Source organism: Blennius ocellaris (genome assembly GCF_963422515.1).
Source record: "Blennius ocellaris genome assembly, chromosome: 21".
Taxonomy (NCBI): Eukaryota; Metazoa; Chordata; class Actinopteri; order Blenniiformes; family Blenniidae; genus Blennius; species Blennius ocellaris.
In genome coordinates, this window is record NC_137670.1 from 21,412,797 (window position 1) to 21,436,646 (window position 23,850).

The 23,850-nt window shown below is 46.3% G+C and overlaps 1 protein-coding gene across 1 annotated transcript in view; it reads left to right on the forward strand.

Annotated features, from left to right (window-relative positions):
• The window catches only part of ryr2a (ryanodine receptor 2a (cardiac)), a gene marked incomplete at both ends in the record, with an annotated part of 435,130 nt that overhangs the window by 281,168 nt on the left and 130,112 nt on the right, over positions 1 to 23,850 (forward strand). The window contains 5 exons of the mRNA XM_080517507.1: positions 11,206 to 11,266; positions 13,317 to 13,555; positions 13,638 to 13,719; positions 15,650 to 15,780; positions 16,082 to 16,209. Of these exons, the coding sequence (XP_080373633.1) occupies positions 11,206 to 11,266; positions 13,317 to 13,555; positions 13,638 to 13,719; positions 15,650 to 15,780; positions 16,082 to 16,209 (641 nt within the window). The remainder of the gene's footprint in view (positions 1 to 11,205; positions 11,267 to 13,316; positions 13,556 to 13,637; positions 13,720 to 15,649; positions 15,781 to 16,081; positions 16,210 to 23,850) is intronic.

Genomic DNA, 23,850 nt, shown 5'->3' on the forward strand with positions numbered 1-23,850 from the left:
CGGATCACAAGAAACTACATTCCAAATGGAGGTTGTCAGAGAACAGGAGGTCTGTCCTTTACAGCTCGGCCATGTGCTGATAGCAAAAGAACAATAGAAGCTAGCCACAGCATCTGCTTCTGTGTGTCTCTGCTAAGGGACCATTTCTAGAATGAGTTTATGTGAATGAGACTTGTCTTGTAAAACGTCAGGAGTCGTCAGATGGTGTGATGTTGTCTTTGATGTGATATGTGTAGGGTTGCGAGTTAACAAGTTAGTAAAGCAGATTAGCATGCAGACCCTGTGTCTGTGGCAGAGCTAACAGTGGTTTACAGGTTGATAACGGTGCCTAATATCATTATCAACAGAACGCGATCACTGTAACAGAATCAACACATCTTCATAAAGTTAAACAGTTCTATGCATAGCATCAAGTTGAACTAATCTCAAGTAATGCCCAGTTGTTACCACTTCCTTGGAAGAGTTCAGTTGTCGTGCTGGAGGGAAGCTGGTGCCTTCTCCTGTAGTTAGCACCTCCTGCTAACTGTGGTTGCTGGTTCTGCAGGCTGAGAAGAAGAAGGTGGAGTTGGTGTTTCAGGAGCTGTCCTTCTTTGCAGCGCCTGGCTGTCCCTTTGTTCAGACTGAGGAGCTGATCGCTCAGGTCTGTGATGGCTTTCCTGCTTGTTCAGGAAAAACACAAAGAAGTTCTGTGAGGGTCCCTGGTCCCGTCCTGGAGGAACCGGTTGGTTTCCCTGGAGAGCAGACTCTGGGTGCTGGTCTCTGGATCAGGGGAAGGTCTGACCCTCGTGGTGGGTCAGCAGATGAGTTGAGGAGTGGAGGCCTCTGGTTGCCGGCCTCTCGTGTTAGCTGTGTGCTAACACTGGATGAGCTGCTCTGCAGCAACCCACCTCCTTGGAGTTTGCTTTGCAAGAGTGCCTTGAGCGGAGGCTGGGTGAAAGCCTTTTGTCCACGTGTGACTTCAGAGGTGTCGACGCCTGAGAGCTTCAACCAATCAGTGACTGGCTGATTGCATGGGGGAGGAGTCTTGTGAGCAGAAAGGGGGGAGGAAGGTCCTGGAGAATGTCCCCCCTTCCCCACTCTAGGTGTGAAAGGCCATCACATTCCTGGGTCAGAATTCATGTCATGACTGCGTCTCATGACAAATGAATATTGTCTCTCCCCAGAAATGAACAAACTTTCTGTGGTCCTGCAGATCCCAACATCCCCCCTGTGTCTTCAGAAGCAGACTCGATGTGTGACTCTGAGGGCACACACGTTCAGTCCACAGATAAGAAAGTTCATTCATCATTTCATCAGTTCATCAGTTCATTCATGTGGTAACATCTGGACATGTGGTAACCAACTGGGCATTGTTGGTACTATCTATTTCTGCTATGCAAGAGAAGTACAAAACAATCCTTCAGGTTATGGAACAAAATTCAGATAAACCACAATGACACTGGCATGATGTGAAATAACTAACTTGTTTCCCACTAGGTGTTAGTGAGACACAGGGTTGTTAGTTAGAATGGGTTAAGGTGAGAAGGAGGAAAGGTGTCACCTTGATGAGAGGCATGGAAATGCATGTACATGACTCTGTGTAAGTCATAATGAGTCCTAACTAGTGTTTCAAACTAGCTATGTGTCTGACAAGGTTGTGCACAAAATATAATCCAAGTGTACTTGTTAAGTGGACAGTGGTGTTTTGAGTCCAATCAGAAGTTAGGCTTACCAAGTTAATAGCAGGGTGTCTTGCTATTACTGTTTAGGGACGGAGTTTCTGCTGCTGCTGACAACTCAAGTCTGCCTAACTGCAGGAAGCAAGGTGGCTACATTGGATTAGCATTAGTGTTCATGTCGGTGCAGGGATGGACTATGAGGAGCCCTGGAGCGTCTGTGGTTTGCTCGGGGCTCCGGGCGGTAACGCTCCTGGTTGTGGGAGACAGAGAGACGGTCGGAGGCGTTGTCCCTGTCTGAGAAGTCCTGACTGTGCCTGGAACTGTCAGAACTGTCAGAGTGGGCGTCGCTGTCAGACCGGTCACTGTGCACGTCTTGGTTTTGAGACAGAATCTCCCAGTATGGTCTTCTGCAGCTTCTGTTCTGAGCATGGCCATCTCTAGGCAGCTGTGGGATGCAGCGGTTACGCTTCTGGGTTCCCTGCTGTCTTTTCACACCCCCCCTCGACCTGTTGTGAGAGGGGTGTGGGGGAGAAAATCTGTTTGACACTGTAGGATTGGAACTGGCAGGTTCAGATGGTTTTGCGATGATTTTGGAAGTGACAGCAGTTTCCCAGACTGCTTGTGTGATCTTCCTGAGTTCATGCATGGATGGAATACCTTTAAGTGTCATGAGTGCAACGTGAACACGTATGGAAGGGTGCAGGTTACGCAAGAACATGGATTTTAACTTTGGGTTCTCTTCCAAGCCCGGTGTGTTTCTACCCTGAAAGTACATGTGTCTCAAACGTTGATAAAAATCCCTGGGATTTTCAAGACGTGAATGTTTAATTTGGAGAGCTCCAACTATACAGTCAGTTTCATCAACGGCAGAAGAAAATTCTTCCGTCATCGCTTGGCGAAGCTGAGTGTAGTTGTCTTGCACACTGGGAGGTTGTGTTTGGATAAACTTATGGACCGCTCGTGAGCTGGTTTTCCGCAAAAAGAGAATCCTTTCCCTGTCGGTGGCGTGTGGAAGATCAACTAGATGAGTGTCTAACTCTCTCAAATAATCCTCAATATGTTGATCAGAGTTGTCTGGATCAAATATTGGCATGACTTCTGCTAAAAATGTCAGCTCTTTAAAGCGAGGGAACTTGGATTTCCTCTCTGATAAAGGCAGGACTAAATTAGCATTTGAAAAGGTATGGCTTGGCTCACATACCTCAGGTCTGGGAGGTGTGTCGGGGGGAGCTGTGAAGCAGCTGACCCCCCTTCTCCTGTTGACCTGGGAGTCACAAGATGGATGAGAGGGACTTTGATCAGAGAATCTGGAAGATAATCTTACTGTCTCCTCAAAATCTGAGTCCGAAAACTGGGAAGTCAAGTCATTGCAGTCCCTGTCTGTTGACAGACAGGTTGCAAATGACTGGAGTCCCAAAGACATTGACTCGGTTGGAACAGATTTCACCGTCTGTGGGGATCCCTGCTCCTCTTCCACAGAGGATGAATCTGAAAAACCAGAGTCACATTGGCTGGAAGATCTGACTGGGGTTAGATTCTCTGATCTAAGCCTGAACAGTTCTTCTCTTTGTGAGCAGAGTTCTGACTCTGCTGCGTGTAGATCTTTTAAGTAGTGTAATGCTTTTCTACTCGCTGTCCCAGTTAATGGAGGAGAGAAGCATTTTGCACTTTCAAAAGTTCTACTTCCTTTTCTAAGTCTGCTTTAACTTTACAGGCGAGGGTGGTTTGCCTATGAAAGATTAGAAGCAAACATCTCAACAATGAACCATGGGATGCAGTCTGTGCATTACCAGAACCACTAATTAGAGAGATCATCTCTTCATTGCATTCAACCAGACTCAATCTGCCAATGAGGTCCGTGAAACCAGGTTTCAAGCTTTTTGCAATTGAAGCGATCAACTCGTCCAAATTATTGATTTCCATTGTTTCAAAAGGGATGCTGATGATGAGGCTAAGATTAAGTTATCGTTTGAAACTTAAATGTGTGTTTATGGAGTTGTCTAGCAGACACCATAAAATGTTCCTGTGGTTAGCCTGATCAAAGGATTGTTCTTCTCTGTGTGGTGAGGGGGACTCCCTGTGGAGAGAGAGCTTCACACACACAGATAAGATCAGGTAGGAATTTACGATTGCAAATGCGTACCAGGGTTAAAACATACACTAACTACAATGCATGGCAGTGTCAGTCAGGAAAAGTTTTAAATTTAACTCAAGCTGGAATTTGGGAATAACAGCAAGGTAAAAACTTCACAGTGTTTTGGTCACTGTGGCGAAAATGCTCTTATGCTGATATGCGTTGGCAGTATCAGCTGATTCTCACTCACTCTTGAAGTATCACACGGCCGGTGGCACTGGTGTGATAAGTTTAAGGACAATAGACTCACCAACTTTGCTTCTAGTTGCATTGAATGGGTGTCATTCGAATGCTAATGTTTCACTGCAGGGCAGTAACTTGGAGACATCAGCTGGAGCAGCAACTCCAGTGTAACTCAAAGGGCTTATTTACTCACACACTGTCTCTCAATTTTGATTCAGTTGTGAATAAAATAATTTTCACCACATCATACTTTTGTAAGTACGGCTGGATGTCTACTGCGGTAGCAGGAAGACAATGGTGGATGTGAAAACTTTGGGAGATTTCACACCGGAATCAGAGATTTTTGGTTTGTACCAAAGTGTATGCTGATATTAATATTGCACAAATATGAATGAAAGTCGACTTTGCTATGCCTCACACGGGGCACCATTATGTTGGGACCATTATGTCCTCATATGGATCACTATTTATGTTTTGGTTGGCTATCGATAATGATTAATAATTATCAAAGATAGTTATTAATAATGTTGAAATTTAATCTGATCTGCATCAGATACCTCGGAGCACCACCTGTCTTAACAGGAAATGATAGCCAATTCAGTTATATCAGTCTCATAAGATATACTAAACAGTTAATCAGGAATTTGAATTAATAGTGAAATTAATTACAATTACCAGAATTAACAGTAAAGCTTGAAGGATTTTGGAGTTCTTAACACAGAAGAGGTCGACATTTCATTCACCTTTGTGCACATTAATAAAACAGCAAGTATGATTCCAAAAATATATTTATTAACAATGAAAACAAATAAAACACAGATTCTAACTACCTATATACAGCTGGGTGTGTGTAGGTGCATGTGTGTGTGTGTGTGGAGAGAGAAAGAGAGAGAGAGAGTTGGAGGGAGCGTGTGTGTGTGTGACGTGTGATGGAACTACAAAACAAGATGGCGGATCACAAGAAACTACATTCCAAATGGAGGTTGTCAGAGAACAGGAGGTCTGTCCTTTACAGCTCGGCCATGTGCTGATAGCAAAAGAACAATAGAAGCTAGCCACAGCATCTGCTTCTGTGTGTCTCTGCTAAGGGACCATTTCTAGAATGAGTTTATGTGAATGAGACTTGTCTTGTAAAACGTCAGGAGTCGTCAGATGGTGTGATGTTGTCTTTGATGTGATATGTGTAGGGTTGCGAGTTAACAAGTTAGTAAAGCAGATTAGCATGCAGACCCTGTGTCTGTGGCAGAGCTAACAGTGGTTTACAGGTTGATAACGGTGCCTAATATCATTATCAACAGAACGCGATCACTGTAACAGAATCAACACATCTTCATAAAGTTAAACAGTTCTATGCATAGCATCAAGTTGAACTAATCTCAAGTAATGCCCAGTTGTTACCACTTCCTTGGAAGAGTTCAGTTGTCGTGCTGGAGGGAAGCTGGTGCCTTCTCCTGTAGTTAGCACCTCCTGCTAACTGTGGTTGCTGGTTCTGCAGGCTGAGAAGAAGAAGGTGGAGTTGGTGTTTCAGGAGCTGTCCTTCTTTGCAGCGCCTGGCTGTCCCTTTGTTCAGACTGAGGAGCTGATCGCTCAGGTCTGTGATGGCTTTCCTGCTTGTTCAGGAAAAACACAAAGAAGTTCTGTGAGGGTCCCTGGTCCCGTCCTGGAGGAACCGGTTGGTTTCCCTGGAGAGCAGACTCTGGGTGCTGGTCTCTGGATCAGGGGAAGGTCTGACCCTCGTGGTGGGTCAGCAGATGAGTTGAGGAGTGGAGGCCTCTGGTTGCCGGCCTCTCGTGTTAGCTGTGTGCTAACACTGGATGAGCTGCTCTGCAGCAACCCACCTCCTTGGAGTTTGCTTTGCAAGAGTGCCTTGAGCGGAGGCTGGGTGAAAGCCTTTTGTCCACGTGTGACTTCAGAGGTGTCGAAGCCTGAGAGCTTCAACCAATCAGTGACTGGCTGATTGCATGGGGGAGGAGTCTTGTGAGCAGAAAGGGGGGAGGAAGGTCCTGGAGAATGTCCCCCCTTCCCCACTCTAGGTGTGAAAGGCCATCACATTCCTGGGTCAGAATTCATGTCATGACTGCGTCTCATGACAAATGAATATTGTCTCTCCCCAGAAATGAACAAACTTTCTGTGGTCCTGCAGATCCCAACACTTGGAATCACGGTTGATTAGGTACCACGGACGTACCTGGCACCAGGTACTAACACACAATGAAACGCCTAAAAGGTAAGGTGAGCCAACTCAAGTCAAGTCGGGCCAAGAAGGTACGAGTGGAAAAGCGCCACTTATGAACAACAGGACACGTTGTTGAGCTGTGAGATGCTCAAAGGCAGACATGTTGTTGAGAGACAAGCTCTGTGGTATATCTGCCATTATTGTTGGCTTTTTTTTCTCATAAATTGTTTGATTTTATGAGATCACTACTGCAGGCTTGTACTGAAATGTTGTACTTTCATGAAAAAATATCACTGGAGCAGCAATTTTTTATGTTTCCCATAAATTTCACCCAAGAGCTAAATATCCTGGGGCCTCATTTATAAAGTGCGTAGAGCTGCAGTGTGGATACGCCGGTGTTGTACCAAAAACTGATTCAACGGGAGCACACAATGACGGGTTGTCACAGTCGCTGGGGACGTCTGTTGTGTTCCAGCTCCTTCGTTTCTGATTTACAGCTAAAACATACAAATCTACTAAACTGTATGAACACGGTAACAAAGTGAGTCTCTGGGAAAGTCTCATGCAAAAAAACAAACTGCAATTGAGATGATTTACCAATGGGTTACATGTATAATAAAGAAATGATAGATTTTATATTGCTTATATTATTATTACATACACGTGATACAGTTTAGTATATTTTTTATGTTTCGTTATGGTTGAAAATCCTGATAAAAGCTGCTTGCGGTATGGACACAGACTACTTCATCCTCCACCCTCCTCCTCCTCTAGTGACTGAGGATAAAACATAAAGCCCACTGAGCCTTTTCACCGTCCCTGTTCAAATATCTCTGTTACGGCTGAGAGCCGGTGCGTGGAGTGTCTGGAACCCAAAAGCAGACCAGGAGGAAGAGCAGGTACAATTAGCAATAGTTTATTTCTATTGCAAGACCTGGGAGACGAGGGAATGGAGACTCTGGGATGTAAAGTGCACAGGCGAGGAGACTCCAGCAGGGAGGAGCGCTGCACATCAAGGCCGAGGACGCTTGAAGCCGGGAGTCGTGGAGCTCATGAGAGGAGCTGGTGACTCTGAACAGAGACACACTCTTCTGGCACCGGACCTCCTCACTGCAGAGCTTAAGAGAAGGAGCAATCAATTAGTTAATTACCTGCAGGAGTGTCAGTGAGGGAGGATCCGGTGCTGGAGCGAGGTGTGGATCCTCACAGAACCCCCCCTCAACGGTCGCCACCTGGCGGCCTACCTGGCTTGTCCGGGTGCTCGTTGTAGAAGTCAGAGATGAGCGTCTCGTCCAGGATGAGCCGACGGGGAAGCCAGGACCGCTCCTCTGGACCATACCCCTCCCAGTCCACAAGACACTGGAAACCCCTACCCCGGGGCCGCACATCCAGGATCTTGGACACGGTGAAGGCAGGATGGTCATCGATGATCCTCGGGGGTGGAGGGGGGTCAGCAGGAGGACACAGGGGGCTCGAGGAGACTGGTTTGAGGTGAGACACATGAAACATAGGGTGTACGTTGAGGGAGTCGGGGAGCTGGAGGCGGACAGCCGTGGGGTTGATCACCTTGGCGACCGGGAATGGGCCGATGTATCGGGGAGCCAGCTTCGGCGACTCAACCTGGAGGGGAAGGTCTCGGGAGGACAACCATACCAGTTGCCCAGGTTTGTAGTCAGGAGAGGGAGTGCGGTGACGGTCTACGAGTCGTTTATTGGACTCCGCGGATCTGGAGAGCGCTGCCCTGGCTGACCTCCATACCTCCCAGACCCGACGTAAGTGATCCTTGACCATGGGGACAGCCACGTCGAGCTCCTGATCTGGGAACAGGGGAGATTGAAAACCATGACAAACCTTGAACGGCGACATCCCAGTGGCTGAGCAGGTGAGGGAGTTGTGGGCGTATTCGATCCATGGAAGGTGGGAGCTCCAGGATGAAGGGAAACTGCGCAGCCATGCACCGGAGAGCCGCCTCAAGGTTCTGGTTGGCCCGCTCCGTCTGGCCGGTGGTCTGTGGGTGATAACCAGAGGAGAGACTGGCCGTGGCCCCCAGGGCCGAGCAGAACACCTGCTACACCCGGGAGGCAAATTGAGGTCCCTGGTCGGACACAACACCCATGGGAATCCCGTGGAGCCTGAACACATGGAGAACCAGGAGGTCAGCCGTCTCCCGGGCCGTCGGCAACTTCCGGAGAGGGACGTAGTGGACGGACTTCGAAAAACGGGCGGAGGATGCTGATCTATGGTCAGGATGCTGGAGCTCCCGTCAGAAGGGGGGAGCCCAGTGACGAAGTCCACGGCGATGTGGGACCAGGGCCGGCTGGGAATTGGCAGGGGACGTAGGAGACCTGATGGGAGGACTTACTGCGGGCACAGGTGGAACATGCTGCAACGAACTCCCGGACCTCCCAGGCCATGCCAGGCCACCAGGAACGTCGCTGCAGGAAGGAGAGGGTGCGTCCGGTTCCAGGGTGGCAGGAGAGGTGTCCCCCAGACCAGGGGAGCTTTCCAACAGACCAGGAGAGGTGTCCCCCAGACCAGGGGAGCTTTCCCACAGACCAGGAGAGGTGTCCCCCAGACCAGGGGAGCTTTCCCACAGACCAGGAGAGGTGTCCCCCAGACCAGGAGAGGTGTCCCCCAGACCAGGGGAGCTTTCCCACAGACCAGGAGAGGTGTCCCCCAGACCAGGGGAGCTTTCCCACAGACCAGGAGAGGTGTCCCCCAGACCAGGAGAGGTGTCCCCCAGATCAGGACAGCTGTCCCCTAGACCAGGACAGGTGTCCCCCAGACGAGGAGAGGTGTCCCACAGACCAGTACAGCTGTCCCTCAGACCAGGGGAGCTTTCCCACAGACCAGGACAGCTGTCCCCCAGACCAGGAGAGGTGTCCCACAGACCAGGACAGCTGTCCCCTAGACCAGGACAGGTGTCCCTCAGACCAGTACAGGTGTCCCCTAGACCAGGGGAGCTTTCCCACAGACCAGGACAGCTTTCCCACAGACCAGGAGAGGTGTCTCCCAGACCAGGAGGTGTCCCCCAGACCAGGAAATCTGTCCCCCAGACCAGGAGATGTGTCCCACAGACCAGGACAGCTGTCCCCCAGACCAGGACAGGTGTCCCTCAGACCAGGGGAGCTTTCACACAGACCAGGACAGCTTTCCCACAGACCAGGAGAGGTGTCCCCCAGACCAGGACAGGTGTCACCCAAGACCATGAGAGGTGTCCCCCAGACCAGGACAGCTGTCCCCAGACCAGTAGAGGTGTCCCCCAGACCAGGAGAGGTGTCCCCCAGTCCAGGACAGGTGTCCCCAAGACCAGACCCTGTCCCCATCATTCCAGCTCCACCACAACAGCCAAAGGCTAAAATGTAAACATTGCCCGCAGGAACACAAGAAAAGAAAAGACACTCCATGGAAATGTCCTGCCTGTGACATGTCCCTCTGTGTTGTGTTGGACACAATCTGTTTTTTTGAGTGGCACAAATCATTTGTCTTCTCCTGACATTATATGTGTGACCTTTTATAAATAGTTTTACAAAAACGCCTGAGGCAGTGCTTCTGTTTCACTGTAAATATCTGTATATAATTGTTTTTTCAGTCCTGTTTTGATACATTTTAGTTCATTATAGTTTAGATTTACTTCACAAGTAAACTAAATGATTCGTTGAGCATGTCTATGAATTTTATCATCAATAAATGTATGTTTTTCCCAACCGAATTTGTAGTTTTATGGTGTTTTTAGATCCACTGTTTTAATACAGTATGCCAAACTGAAAACAATACTTCAGAGCTGCATTTATGAGGTTGTCCTGAACAAAATGACACCAAACAAGGCAAGGTTTAAGGATTTTATATCTGAGATATAAAGGAAAAATCAATTGTAGTGAAAAACGGCACAAAATACTTTAGGCCCAGCAGGGATCAGCCCGGTTCACACGGCAGGATAATTAGGCCGATTTTGGCACTGATTCTCTCCTTCCCACAATCTTAAAGACGCTCAGATCATCATCAGATCATCTTATCACATATTCCTGCCGTGAGTTCAGATGCTCTCGTCTGCTGGGAAGAATGTTGGGACCGCTCCCGTCTGAGATCAGGGATATTCAACATGTTGGATTGTTTTGGTCAGAGTTCTCACCATGTGTGGTTTCCTCTGAGGGGAAGACGCTATGAGCCTGCTGACTGTGACGCGTAGCCAATCAGAAAGCGAGGTGATGTAGTGGCGAGGAAAGGCCGGACCGGAAGCAGGTGGGGAATCCACAAATGACAAACCAACGCCTCTTCTTTTTAAAACGTGTTTTTTTCAGGAAAAAAAACAAAACACTACAAACGATCGCCAGGTTTGTTGACTCTGGAATCACGTTTGAGCTCGTGAGGTTTTGCGAGGTTTCCCGTCTGATCTGGGGACGTTCACCAGTTAAAATGGTTGGTGTATTGATGTTGCCGAGTGCCTGCACACCAAACACTGGACGACCAAAACTGTTAAACCTGGGATTATTTATCGCCGTGTGTGTTGTCTCTTCAGTTTGAGAAAGCTGCCGACAATTTTATGATCCTGCCGTGTGAACCGGGCTTTAGACTGCTGCCTCGGCGACCCAGCCCCTTATCCGGGGCTGGGTCGCCTTAACAAAACTAGGACCTACCAGCTAGTGAGGAACAGGTCCTATAAATGGATTAATGGACCTAAAAGTCATGTGGCCCTTTAACACAATATGAACTGCGAATACTCTAGTAAAACTCATGCAGCAGTAGTTTGTGTGATATCTTGAAGTGTGTGGATGCATGCACAGTATTAATTATGTGAGTCACACTGTACCTGGAATCTGTTTGTGTTCTGTTCTCACAGCAAAAAGATGTTTTACAAACACACACACACACACACACACACACACACACACACACACACACACACACACACACACACACACACACACACACACACACACACACACACACACACACACAGTGAAGGCAACATCTTTTTCCTGTGAATATATTGTGTGACTCAATGACCCGCACCACTGGGTTCAGTTCCCCTCCTGGTCTGCTCTGCTCTCTAGGGAACAATGCCACATCCATCGTCAACTGTCTGCAAATCCTGGGACAATGTCTGGATGCCAGGTAAGTAAAGATGTGTTTTTTATGGCTATGGTCACACTGAGAGTTTTACATGGCTCTGTTCATTCAAACCAGTGCATTTAAATCTTGTTGTATTCTAAAATGACATTTAAACCCACTTTGATCCAAATGACACTTTTCAGAAAGAGTCTGTTTATAGGCAACGATAAACTAAAAGGTCTAACCTGCCTTCACACCTCCTCAGACCTGGCGCCCAGCAGCCCTGAAGTGGATCAAATGCCTTAAAGGATAAGATAAAAAAAAAAAAAAAATAGCATCCAGAGTGTAGAGGTGTTTTTTATGAGTAGCATGAGGGGGCTGAGCTCTCTTTCAACTGTGCAGGCCAAATAGTTTACAAAACGTGTTTCAATGTTCTGATCGAATTGCAAATTGTCTGTCTGTGTAATGGAACCTGATAGAGGTCCTTATTATGTAGCAATGAACATTTTGTCTTAAAACTAGTAAGTGAGTTTTATGAGCACAGAAATAGGACTGACTAGACATCCAGGTAATGGTTGTTGTGAGGTTTTCTTTTGAAGGACAATTCAGTGCAGGATGGATGCTGGACACAAAACATGCTTCAACAATGCTTCTTTGTTTGGTTAAAAAAAACTTTATATCAAATAAGATGACATCAAAGAATCAAAAGCTGATGACATGACAGGGTGAGAGAAGTAGCTTCCAATAGGCAACTCTGACAAACAAAGAAAACTTCGCTGCTTATATCGGTCACCGAGACCAGATATCTAATTAGCATAATATAATAAAGATTACTGATGTCCGCGTCTGGTCTTAATTAGCATGTCTTTCAATGTTCAGCCTCTTCTGGGAAGGATATGCTGTGACCTATCCCATGACCTTATCTCGACCTTTTGGAGCCAGCTTGCATGTCACAAAGTAGAATAATATGAGAGCAAATCAAGGAATAAACATATATGACAAGACATAAGCAAATATACTTCACTTTTCTGGAGGTGGTTAGTATCTCTGATACGTGTTCGAAAGCCTGAAAAGCACTGAACTTGTGACAGATGGACAAAGCTCAGTGATTGTCAGTGAGGACGGCCGTGTGTTGTACTTGTACAATCCAACAGACCTGTTACTGTAGTTCAAACTGCTGCGGAACTTCATGTTGGTTTAAATTAAAAAAAAAATCTGAATATACAATCCAGTTTGTACATGTACAATACACTGCAGCTATATGAAGCACAGAGACAGAGCAGTGAGGGTAATATTGTTTTGGCTGATCACTCTATTCTGGTTACAAAAATTAAAGCAACAAATAATGTAATTTAAACATCTTTCACAGAAAAGCTCACAGTTTCTCCAGCACACAGAAATTCCCAAAATAAAAAACTAATTCACTATGTCAGAGAAGCATACTCCAACCAAACATCTTCTTTTGAAAAGTGTGTAAAACTAGACCGTTGTGAGTCCGGTTAGTTCAACCCTACTGATGATGTGTTGTTGCAGACGTAATCCTCATGGTTTAGAGGTTTGAGGAGCCACATATCAATCAGAAGCTCACAGGTTTGAATCACACATCAGCCCGCCGCTCCCAGTATGTGCCTGTGTATTTTCTATCTGTGGAATTGTAGTACGATCATATAGGTATGAACCATTCAGGTTCTACAGGAAGATTCTAAACCCTTCAAACTAAATGAAAGGAAGGAAACAAACATAATTTAACTCAGAACATCCAAACAACATTCTGCACATATTCCTTTTTCTTTTCTCTGTTGAGTAAGACTGCAGGTGCAGAACTGAGCAGTCTGATCGTTGCCTGCTGGAGAAGTTTGAAGCTGTGTTAAACAAAAGCTTTTTTTAGTGAGTTGGTCAACGAAATGCTCTTTACTAACAAGATGCAAAAAACGATGCGGGACAGTGTTTTTGCACTTGTTCAAATGAGCAATACTCTTGTTTACTACACTGTCTGAATGGGTCTTGTCGGTTAAAGGATATTTATCTCTGTAGAATATGTGTGGTACTTTCTTTCAATGTATTTTGTATTCAGTTAAAGACATTGAAATAGTAGCGAGTGTGTCTCTTTCAGGACTGTGATGAAGACTGGTCTGGAGTCAGTGAAGGCGGCGTTGCGGTCGTTCTTTGACAGTGCAGCTGAGGATCTGGAGAAGACTCAGGAGAACCTGAAGCTGGGTCAGTTCACTCACAGCCGGGAGCAGCCGAGAGGAGTCACTCAGATCATCAACTACACCACATTCGCCTTGCTGCCTGTCCTCTCCTCTCTATTCGAACACATCGGACAGAACATGTTTGGTGAAGACCTCATATGTGAGTGTTCCAACATTCCCTTTGGACCTTTTCCTGGAGGATAGCCAAGATTCACAGCAGGTTTCTTGTCTCATTAATTCAGTGGACGATGTCCAGGTGTCCTGCTATAGAATCCTCAACAGCCTCCACTTCCTGGGAACCAACAACAGCATCTACGTGGAGAGGTACTGTATATCCCTCAGGACTCACGTCTTTAAAGGCTTCCTGCGGGGTTTTATTCAACATTCACATTTGGTTTTCTGTGCTCCTCCAGGTTGAAAGCTTGCGTACTTACGTACTTCCCTGTGTGGTTCAACTGTTTTTACATCCATGTTCATAGTGAGATTGTGGCAGAGAGGTGATGAAGCACCTGATTCACATCAGGTGCTTCATCACCTCACGGCCCATTAAGGAGGAGCTGCCCAGAGACACACTTGGTACATCCTAATTGTCCCTCCTATCTCCTTGTCTATCCATTTTTCCTTAACCCTGGAAATGTTTTGTGTGGCAGCCATGATAAGGACTGTCCAAATGAATAATAATGCATTGGTTTTATATAGTGCTTTTCTCAGCACTCAAAGATGCTTTACATTGCATTATTCATTCATTCCATACTTGATGGTGACTAATTCCATAGGTAGCCACAGCTGCCCTGAAGCCAGGCGGCCATTTTGCACCATCTGCCCCTCCGACCACCACCAACCAATCACTCTCACACTGCATTCACTCAGGCAGTTCGGGGTTCACTGTCTTGCCCAAGAACACTTCGGCATTATGGCAGGCAGAGGTGGAAATCCAACCTGCGACCTTTGGGAGACGACTGGGAGATGAGCGCTCTACCAACCAAGCCATGCCGATGTTCTCAATAAGCAAAGAAAAGGAAGATTGTTGCTTCTTTTAGAACCTCCTTTAGCATAGGAACGACTTGTGCATCCTGTAGGGTTTGTTTACACTATGTTCCCGGCAGCCACATTTGACCCAAACGTAGTGCACTGTGGGATCTGGGGTGATTCTGAGGAAGATCTGGCACATTTTTCATGTTCTGTCAAGGCTTTTTATGGATGAAATGTGTACGCTGGGCCATTTTGAAGCACACTTATGCCCTAAAGGGCCTCCAAAAATGAAGTTAATCATTGTATCCTGAGACTTTTGCTGGGCGCGTGCATACCTCTTGATTTCTTTTTCAGTGGCATTGCTTGTAGAAGGTGCAGAAGCTGTTCATTCAGACTCGAAGAAAAATCCCCTAACGGGCCCGGCTTCCCCCCAGACCGTGTGTGCAGTGGCAGACCAGAGTAGAACGCAATGCGTCGAGTCCACAAACTGTCACACACCAGGACAAGCCGCGATTGAATGTGATGAAATGGCGACCATGCACTGTAACCATCACCGTGACAACCGTGATGAAGTGTGTAAAGGAAATGGTCTTCTTAAAATCAACTGAGCAGATGAAGCTCAGTCTGAGGATGCCCATCCCGTTCTAACCACAGTACCTTCTTATGATAAAGACTTCCAGCAGAATAACACAGCACCTTGCAAAGATAAAACTATCTCAAACCGGTTTCTAGAGCATGACCATGATTTCTCTGGATTTCAATGGTGTCCACAGTCACAGATCTCAGCCCAATAGAGCTCCTTTGGGACATTGAGGAATGTAACGTTCACATCATGGATGTTCAGACTAGAAATCTGCACCAATTGTGAGAAGTTATGCCAATATCTCCAAAGAAGTTTTCCAGAACTTTATTCAATCTATGACACCAAATCCTAAGAAGAAAGTCCCACCTGCTACTAACATGGTGTACTTAATTACATATACTGTGCTGGATGTTGTTGGGCAGCAGTATAGAGAGCAGACGGGGATTGACTGTATAGTGTGCTTTCAGAGGTATAAACTCGTAGTGATGTACAGTGTCAAGTCTGTGATTAATTTTACAATGGATCAGTAATCAAGAAAGTTCAACAGCAAGTTGAGAAGATGTGGACAATTACAAAAGACCCTTCACTGCAGCTTGATGACTGGAACATGGCACGATATGTCATTAGCATAGAGTGTTAGCAAACTGTTTGAAACTCTCATATTGAGAAGTAATTGGCTGTAAATGACTGTGTGTGCAGGCAGCGTCCAGCTTTAGGTCAGTGTTTAGCTGCCTTCGCAGCAGCCTTTCCCGTGGCCTTCCTTGAGCCGCATATCAACAAGTTCAACAACTTCTCCATCTACAACAATAAAGGAAGCAAGGACAGGACAGGTACACACACACACACACACACACACGCACACGCACACACACACACACACGCACACGCACACGCACACACACACACACACACACACACACACACACACACACACACACACACACATTCATTATTTGATCTCATGTTGTGGTTGTTTCAGTTGTGACAATGAGCTCAGGTATCTTCAGTGCCCGTGAGTCTAGAGTCTTGCACCTTGAGAACCAGCTCATCCTCCCAAACAAAGTTGTTGTTTACCAGAAGCAGAAACATACAAAACAAAAGATCAGCTTAATTTGTTTCTCTTCCTTCCAGCTTTGGGTCTTCCAGGACAAGTTGGGGAAGTTTGTCCAGTGATCCCAAACCTGGAGAAGTCTCTGGAGGAGATCATGGATCTAGCAGAGTCTGGCATGAGATACACTCAGATGCCTCATGTCATGGAGGTAATTCACCCGGAAACCCACCAACCTCACTTTTTCTTTTTAGAAAGGTTTTAACTCATCGTCCAGATCATTTGTCTCTTTTAGGTGCTTCTTGTGAAAACTTCAATGGTAGAATAAAACTGTTTTTTAATGCACTGTTGTAAACGTCTGATCAGATGATGTCCTTGACTGCCAAGAAAGAAGCCTTCAAATTAAATGTATTATTAGGGACCGAGTGAAAGGCCAGGCTTCCAGGAGGCCTGTTCTAAGGACAGGTCCCTTTTGTATTTTGTACGCAACCAACCACGAAGACCATTACCCTCATGTTAGGCACAGCGCACGAAAAACTGGACCTCCTGTGGAGGCCCGGCCAAGGCCAGGACCTGGATTGCTATTATATTTCATCCGTTTCTTTTTTTTTCTTTTATGTTTTTTTCCAAAAAAACTTGACCCACTAAACACGCTCAAAAACTCACCAAATTTGGCATGCTTGTCAAGTCTAGCAAAATAGTAAGCCAATGTAAAAATTAACCCCCAGGGTAAAAAAAATGTCTCTCTAGCGCCACCCAGACAAATTACGACACTAAAAAGCATTAAAACGGTGACCACGGCCCCAAGGAATATTGTAGAGAGATGAAATAAAAACTCAATTGTTTGTCTCATCAAGTCCTACAAATGTTGTGCCGATACCTCAGCCCTAAATTCAACAGGAAGTTGACAATTTGCCTTTCAAAATAGGATGTTTCAAACGCTATCTCCTCTGAGAGCGAATGCCATATCGGCTTCAAAAACATATTGTATGATAGAGGAGACTCTACTGATCAATAATCCAGAATGACACGTTCAGTTTTGTTTTTATTAGCAGTCAAAGTTCTGAATGCTGAATCCCACCCTCTTTCCACCTCCCATTCAAATACATGGAAATTTTTAATTTTCTCGTCAAAAACCCCCATGACAGAACACTCTGAACAAGTGGTGACTGTGGCTAAATCATAACTCTGAGCCACAAAACGAGCACATCATCCTCGCGATGAGAACCTGCCGAACAAGACGATGTAAAACATGTTGGGAAAATTCCATAACATATGACCTTTATGACGAGAATAAATGATGCAGTAATTTTTTTTTTTCACCTGCGATTTTATCATTGAGTCAGATGGACCAAAACTGTGTGGCTGCATCAAGCAGCACCCCCTACTGTCTAAAGTTTGTGTCTGACTACTTCCAAACCCACACAGACTCTCAAGACATAATTTTTTTATCTAGATATTTGCCTGAAAACTATGGATTCATAGGACTTGCTTCCAAAATATTTGGATAAAATCCGTCCTCTCACTCTGATGACATCACTAACGACTGAGGGAATGTTCCACCAACTGCTGTGTAATTCGACACCACACCCGGGATTGCGCAATACCATGAAGGGACAACTGCCGTCTAATTCAACACTCAGGATTTTACAATACGTTCTGGTCAGTGTTACATCAATCACAGCCAGGCTTGAGCAACACATGACAGACCTGCTATCTTCTGCTACATCAACAAGCTACCATGTGTTGGGATTTCTGGTTGGTTATTAGCTTTGAAAATTACTGTAAGTAATAGATTACTGCAAGTAATAGATTACTGCAAGTAATTTATGAAACATTTAAATTATTAATGAAAGTAAATGGTCATTTATTTTTTAAAGCAACACAATCAAGAAACAAACATCAAAGATCTAATCTACTACACAGCAAACCCTATGTACAAAGAAAGAGGGTGAAGGTGTGTGTGAGTGTGTGAGTCTGAGTGGGTGTAATGACCACGAGTGTCCACCAGGTGTTGGCAGTCAGTGTGACTGGGTGTAATGATCTCGAGCGGACGCCAGAGGGAGGCAGGCGTCTGGTTCGAGGCAGTGACCATGACGACCACTCGGGGTACGTATGGGGTTAAATCTGTGCCAAAATTCTGAGCAAGCGATGGGAAAATTTGAGCGCAAAAAAATGTATTGTGCTAGCGCACTAATAGCATTTTGAGGAAAAATTTTAATTGCACAAAGAAAAACTTGAGATTACGCTCAAAAATAATTTCTGGGCTCAGTTTCTCTCCGTGCTCGCGCAGATTCTTCCTCTGCGCTCAACCTGTCTCTCCTGCTCGCTCAAATCTCTCCACGTCCTCAAGTCCTGCTGTGCGCTCGCTCCAAATGTGCAAAACTCAAATGTGACAGACACGGTTGTCCACCAATCACAGAAATTCAGAGCGGGCATTGAACTCTGATTGGTTGCTTCGGATTCCGGCAGTGCCTCATAACCAATGAAGAATGATTTTGGCGTAATCTCAAGTTTTTCTTTGCGCAATTTAAATATTTCCTCAAAATGCTATTAGTGCGCTAGCACAATAAAATTTTTTGCGTTCAAATGTTCCCATCGCTGACTGAGAATTTTGGCACAAATAGAACCCCATAGGTACGCGGCGGAGCGCGGAGGGAGGTCGCAATGACTCGTTGCGACCACCAGGTGGGCGTAAAGAGAGATTGTGATGACCCACACAGCCACTAGAGGCGTTTGACTCGCTCTTCCTGGGGACGTGGCGGATGTTCGGCCACCAGGTAAACACGTTGCGCGTATACGCGCTCACCGGGGCAGAATCATTATTGTAGCGCCGGAGTTTAACTGGATGTTGAGACATGCAGCCAAACTCCGGTGATGATACGGAGGTATCACGGCGGCACAAGTTAGCGGTTCGGATGCTAACTGCGGCTATGTGGAGAGCTTATCTCCATCAGTTAACACGCGGCGGCGGGATGCGCGGGCGCACGCACACACAAAGGGTTAATGAAGGACAGAGAAAGAGAAAAGAGGGAGAAAGTTCTGGCGGGGTTCGGTTCTCCACCAAGACCTCCTCAGAACTCCTGTTCTGAGGGGGAAAACCAGTCCTGAGTTGGCGATGAGGCATGTGAACGCGCTCACACACGTACACAACAGATTCTTATTAACGACACGTGAAACACACAAAAAGCTAATCTAGCAGCGCTGCCCAGACAAAAGCTCTCTTCGTTGCGCTGTGTGGTCCCATTCTGGACCCGTGCTGGACCCATCTGTGGACTGGACGTCTGTACGGCCTGGTCTTGCTGCAGGTATGGGTGGGGGGGGGGGGGGGGGGGGTGCAGCTTCACGTCTGGCTCCCGAGATCCGAAAAAAAATAGGAAACGAGAAAAAGAAAAAGGACAGTCCAAACAGTGTGTTCTGCTCGCCAGCGGGCAGAAACGTGGTTTGGACTCTTGTGGTCCACTGTGCGCTCTCTTTATCTGGTTGTTGAAGCAGAGACGTCCTCTCTGCTTGGGTTCCAGGATGGGAAGTGGCTGCGGCCCTGAGTTTGACCAACTTGCATTTCAGACACCTGCTGTGTCGAGGTCGGGTTCGACCAATGATGAGGCTTTTCCAACCTGGGACTTGCAGCCATCTCAGGTTTGCTTTCCCCCCCTGCTGTTCTATTGTTTCCCCATTGCCTGTTGTCTTGGGGAAGAACTGCTTGGGAGAGAAAATGGATTCACAAGGCCCAACACGTGTGCTTTTTTTGAATGAGCTAACATGCTAATATGCGGTTTAAGGACGAGCAAACATGTAGTGTGTGGACGAGCTATCATGCTAATGTGCACTGTGACATTAACAAGCCAACGGGCTACTGTGTGCTTTGTGGATCAGATAATGCTTTATAATGCTAATGCTGCTTTCTATAATATTATTGGTTAGTGTCTATGTTTTCTGGTAGCATGAGGGATGTCTTTGCTGCATATTATGTTTAGATGTGTCTGGCAAATGTCCAAGCTGCAAAGAAAGTAACCTTAATGAATCCGTTTCCAATTAGGAACCAATATACGCTGACCGTGAACATGCTTTGAAATAGGCATTACATTTTCTTCCAAGTCATCTTAAAAAGGTCTTAAAAAAGTCTTTATTTTAACTTATAGAAACATGTAGGAACCCTGGTATATGCAACAGGCTTTCCTGATGAAAGTGTATCAAAATATTAATTTAAATTCAAAGGGCGTGGCCATGGTGCTCCAATGAATATCTGATAGTTTGCTATGAAACAGGACGTGAAGTGTAACTCTGCTCCATATGCTGCAATCTGCCTGAAACTTCACATGTGTCATCACAGTGCTGCCCTGGGGCCTCATTTATAAACGTTGCGTGCGCACAAAAGAATGCGTACGCCACTCTCTACGCAAACCGTGGGATTTATAAAAAAAGAACTTGATGGGAAAATGTGCGGTCCTCCACGCCAACTCTGACCCTGGGTCACCCTAACCCTAACCCAACTCTGACCCATGCGTACGCACAGAACTGGGGGAAGGAGAAACTGCGCCACTGATGGCAGAAGAAAGAAACGGGAGAAACTGTGTGAAACCGATCGTGTAAAATAAATAGTTATATGACCTCATATATGGACAGTTTATTTGCAAGAAGTGGATAGTAAACAATAACATTTCTACAATGAATAAACAAACATACTCCCTGGAGTGCACACGGGAAACATATGATTAAGACAATAGTAAGACAACAGTAGGGCAAATGATGTTTCCACTGATATGAATGCAGTGTAACATCCTATATCATATAGCCCATATAGCAGTGTTGGGCGCAGACTGGAGGCTGTACGTGATGGGTGGCTTCTTGGTACGGAGAATTCATGTGAAGTCCTGAGACTTGCAATGTTGTAGGAGTGTTTAACCCGTTCACGACCTTGCAGGCGACAGTGGAGAACCCTAACCATCAAGCGGTGGCTGCTCACCCCTTTTCCTCACCCACAAGGCGCAGAGGAGAGGACCTAGAATCTATAGTATTGTGGAGCGCACCATCGGGCTCCTGAAGGGCAGGCGGCGGTGTCCCCCTCCACCTCCGTCACCACTCCACTCAGGAGGGATTCCCCGATGACCCCCGCCAGTGTTTCCTCCAGCGGGGTGAGCTCCGGAGGGCCCGTCCCCCCGCCCGGGGCACAGACGCTCTGCCTGTGTGACGCCAGGCGCTTTTTTGCGTCTACTTTGATGTCTGACCACTTTTTTTTTCACGTCAGCCACACTCCGACCTTCTGAGGCCACAGCATTGACACCATCCGCCACATGCTGCCACTCTGGAGCCTTTTTGGCGTTGGTGACCCCAACACTGTGTCCACCAAAAAATATCGCCTTCCTCTTCTCCACCTCCCCGACCAGAACTTCCACCTCACACTGGGTCAAATTGCGTTTCTTGGCTTTTCTTTCTGCTTTCGGCATGCTTTCAGTCATGAATCAATATTCATGAGAGGCGTTTCTCTGAATATTTATAGGCCAATATGGGCGTGGTCTGACCCGCACACAGGTGCGCCACATTTAGAGTGGATTGTGATTTATAAAGGGAAATCGGCGTAGGACGTGTGTGCGCACTGTTTTATAAATCAGGATATTTTTGTGCGTAAGCACTTTCTGTGTTTCGTGCGTACGCCAATTTTGACGTCAATCCTACGCAGTTTTATAAATGAGGCCCCTGAACACATCCATAAGCCAAACCACACACAGACGCAGCGCCACCTGCTGGCAAAGTCAAAGATCATATTTTACATTTGTTGTTTCCATGTCTTATTCTTAACTCCTGGACCATAAGATCCTTAAATGTGGCGTTGTGAGCGTGAAATATGTTGATGATGACTTGCAGTGGATATTGTGACTTTGTGAGAAAGGTGGTGTCAGACAGACAGGCTGAGAGGTTCCCTGCTGATAAACCTTACACAGGGTCATTTGCATAGCAAGATTGACTTTAGCTGGGGGGAGGGGGGTGGTCTCTGTCATGTGCTGTGTGAGCCACAGAATTGGACATTTTTGACACTTAAATGTAATAGTTCGCCCATATTTCCATTGCACTTTGATATGTAGCAAACCTCAACATGCACCACATTCCAACGTACATCAGTGTGTGAGGACCCGTTCAAGCGGTGCCTGCAGCATTGGTCATTGTGTTTTCATTTTAGTTTAGCACACAGAGCCATGCTGCCACAGACAGAATGACTTGCCCTGTGTAGTTTGGATTTTCTTCCCATGTCTACAAGGATTTTCCTTCCAAAAGAGGCAGTTAAAAAGAGGCATTTCAGATCAATGGCCTGTAGGTTGGTAGGTAGGTGTGTGTGACTGTGGCCCCATTTACACGACAATGATTACACGACAATTGTCTATCCGCAAAACTTTCTTCACTTTTGAGGGGTCCGTTTAAACGGAACCAGTGTGCGGATACACTGAATCCGCAGTTTTTGATCCGGCTCCCAAGGTGGAAAGATTCTTTCACGGCCGCTATTCCTTCCTGCAGAGATTGCCGAAGGCTACGGAACGTGTGACTGCGCATGCGCAACTCTCCCCCTCCCTTCCCCTTCCATCCCTTATAAACAAACATGGCGACTTGCGGTGCGATTAGTCACAGTCAGTGAAGTGGCTATTTGTCCTTGACTCCAAACCTTTCAAATGGCCACTGAGGCTGCGTCACAGGTTGGCTTTATTCGCTTAAACAGATCGTCAACAATTCCATGTCCATACCAGCAAAGTCCGTTTGAGGTGGTTTATTTCCTTTAGAAGCAAGTATACAGATTATATTTCCTACTACCTGTCTGTCATTCCTTTGTGTGTGTCTGTCTTTCTGCATGTGTGTGTCTGTCTTTCTGCACGTGTGTGTCTGTCTCCCTGCATGTGTGTCTCTTTCTGCATGTGTGTGGTAAAAAACCGTAAGCCTTTGCAGTCTGCGGCTCCACCCACCTTGACCCACTTATGTAAATTTCACCTCTTGTAAGTGACCATCCTTTACTGCAATAATGCCAATTGCAAACATACCACTTTTCCTTGTCTGCTTCACTTTCCTGCATACCTTTGAGTGGCTAGGTGAGAAGACATCATTTATGCTTCCAAACATTGGGTTTGAAACTATTTTGACTTGTTTTTCAACAAAGTTTACAAGATCAACAAACACTGCTCTGCTTCCAGTTTGTTCCAATATGTCACATGCCCCCTTGATCCAGTGCACACAAAGTTATTTGCGAAGGGTGAATATAGCACGTACCATGAAACATTCATTGCGGGGTTGGTTACTGTTGTTCGTGGCATTGAGTACGCATGGTGGTTGTTGCGCGTGGCCATGCGCGTCATCCGAGCGTGTGCATACCCAAACAATGACATTAATCCGGCACACTACTGCAGCTCCAGTGCTCCTGCAGTGTCAAGGTCACGGTGTCCAGGGAAGCCTTTGCGCTGTGGAATGGGTCGGATCACAATGTTTGCTCCATATCCAGCTCACACAGCGCCATTCCCAGGCGCCGCCCTTGTTTCCTTCGTCCAGGTGCGTAATCCTCCCTCCACGGAGCCATCCAGCAAATGCTGATTCCAATTTTCAGACAAAGCAATATATCCAGAGGAGGTTTTTTTACTTAATGTAGTGGCTATTTGTCCTTGACTCCAAACCTTTCAAATGGCCACTGAGGCTACGTCACAGGTTGGCTTTACTTACTGAAACACATCGTCAACAATTCCATGTCCATACCAGCAAAGTCCGTTTGAGGTGGTTTATTTCCTTTAGAAGCAAGTATACAGATTATATTTCCTACTACCTGTCTGTCATTCCTTTGTGTGTGTCTGTTTTCCTGCATGTGTGTGGTAAAAACCCA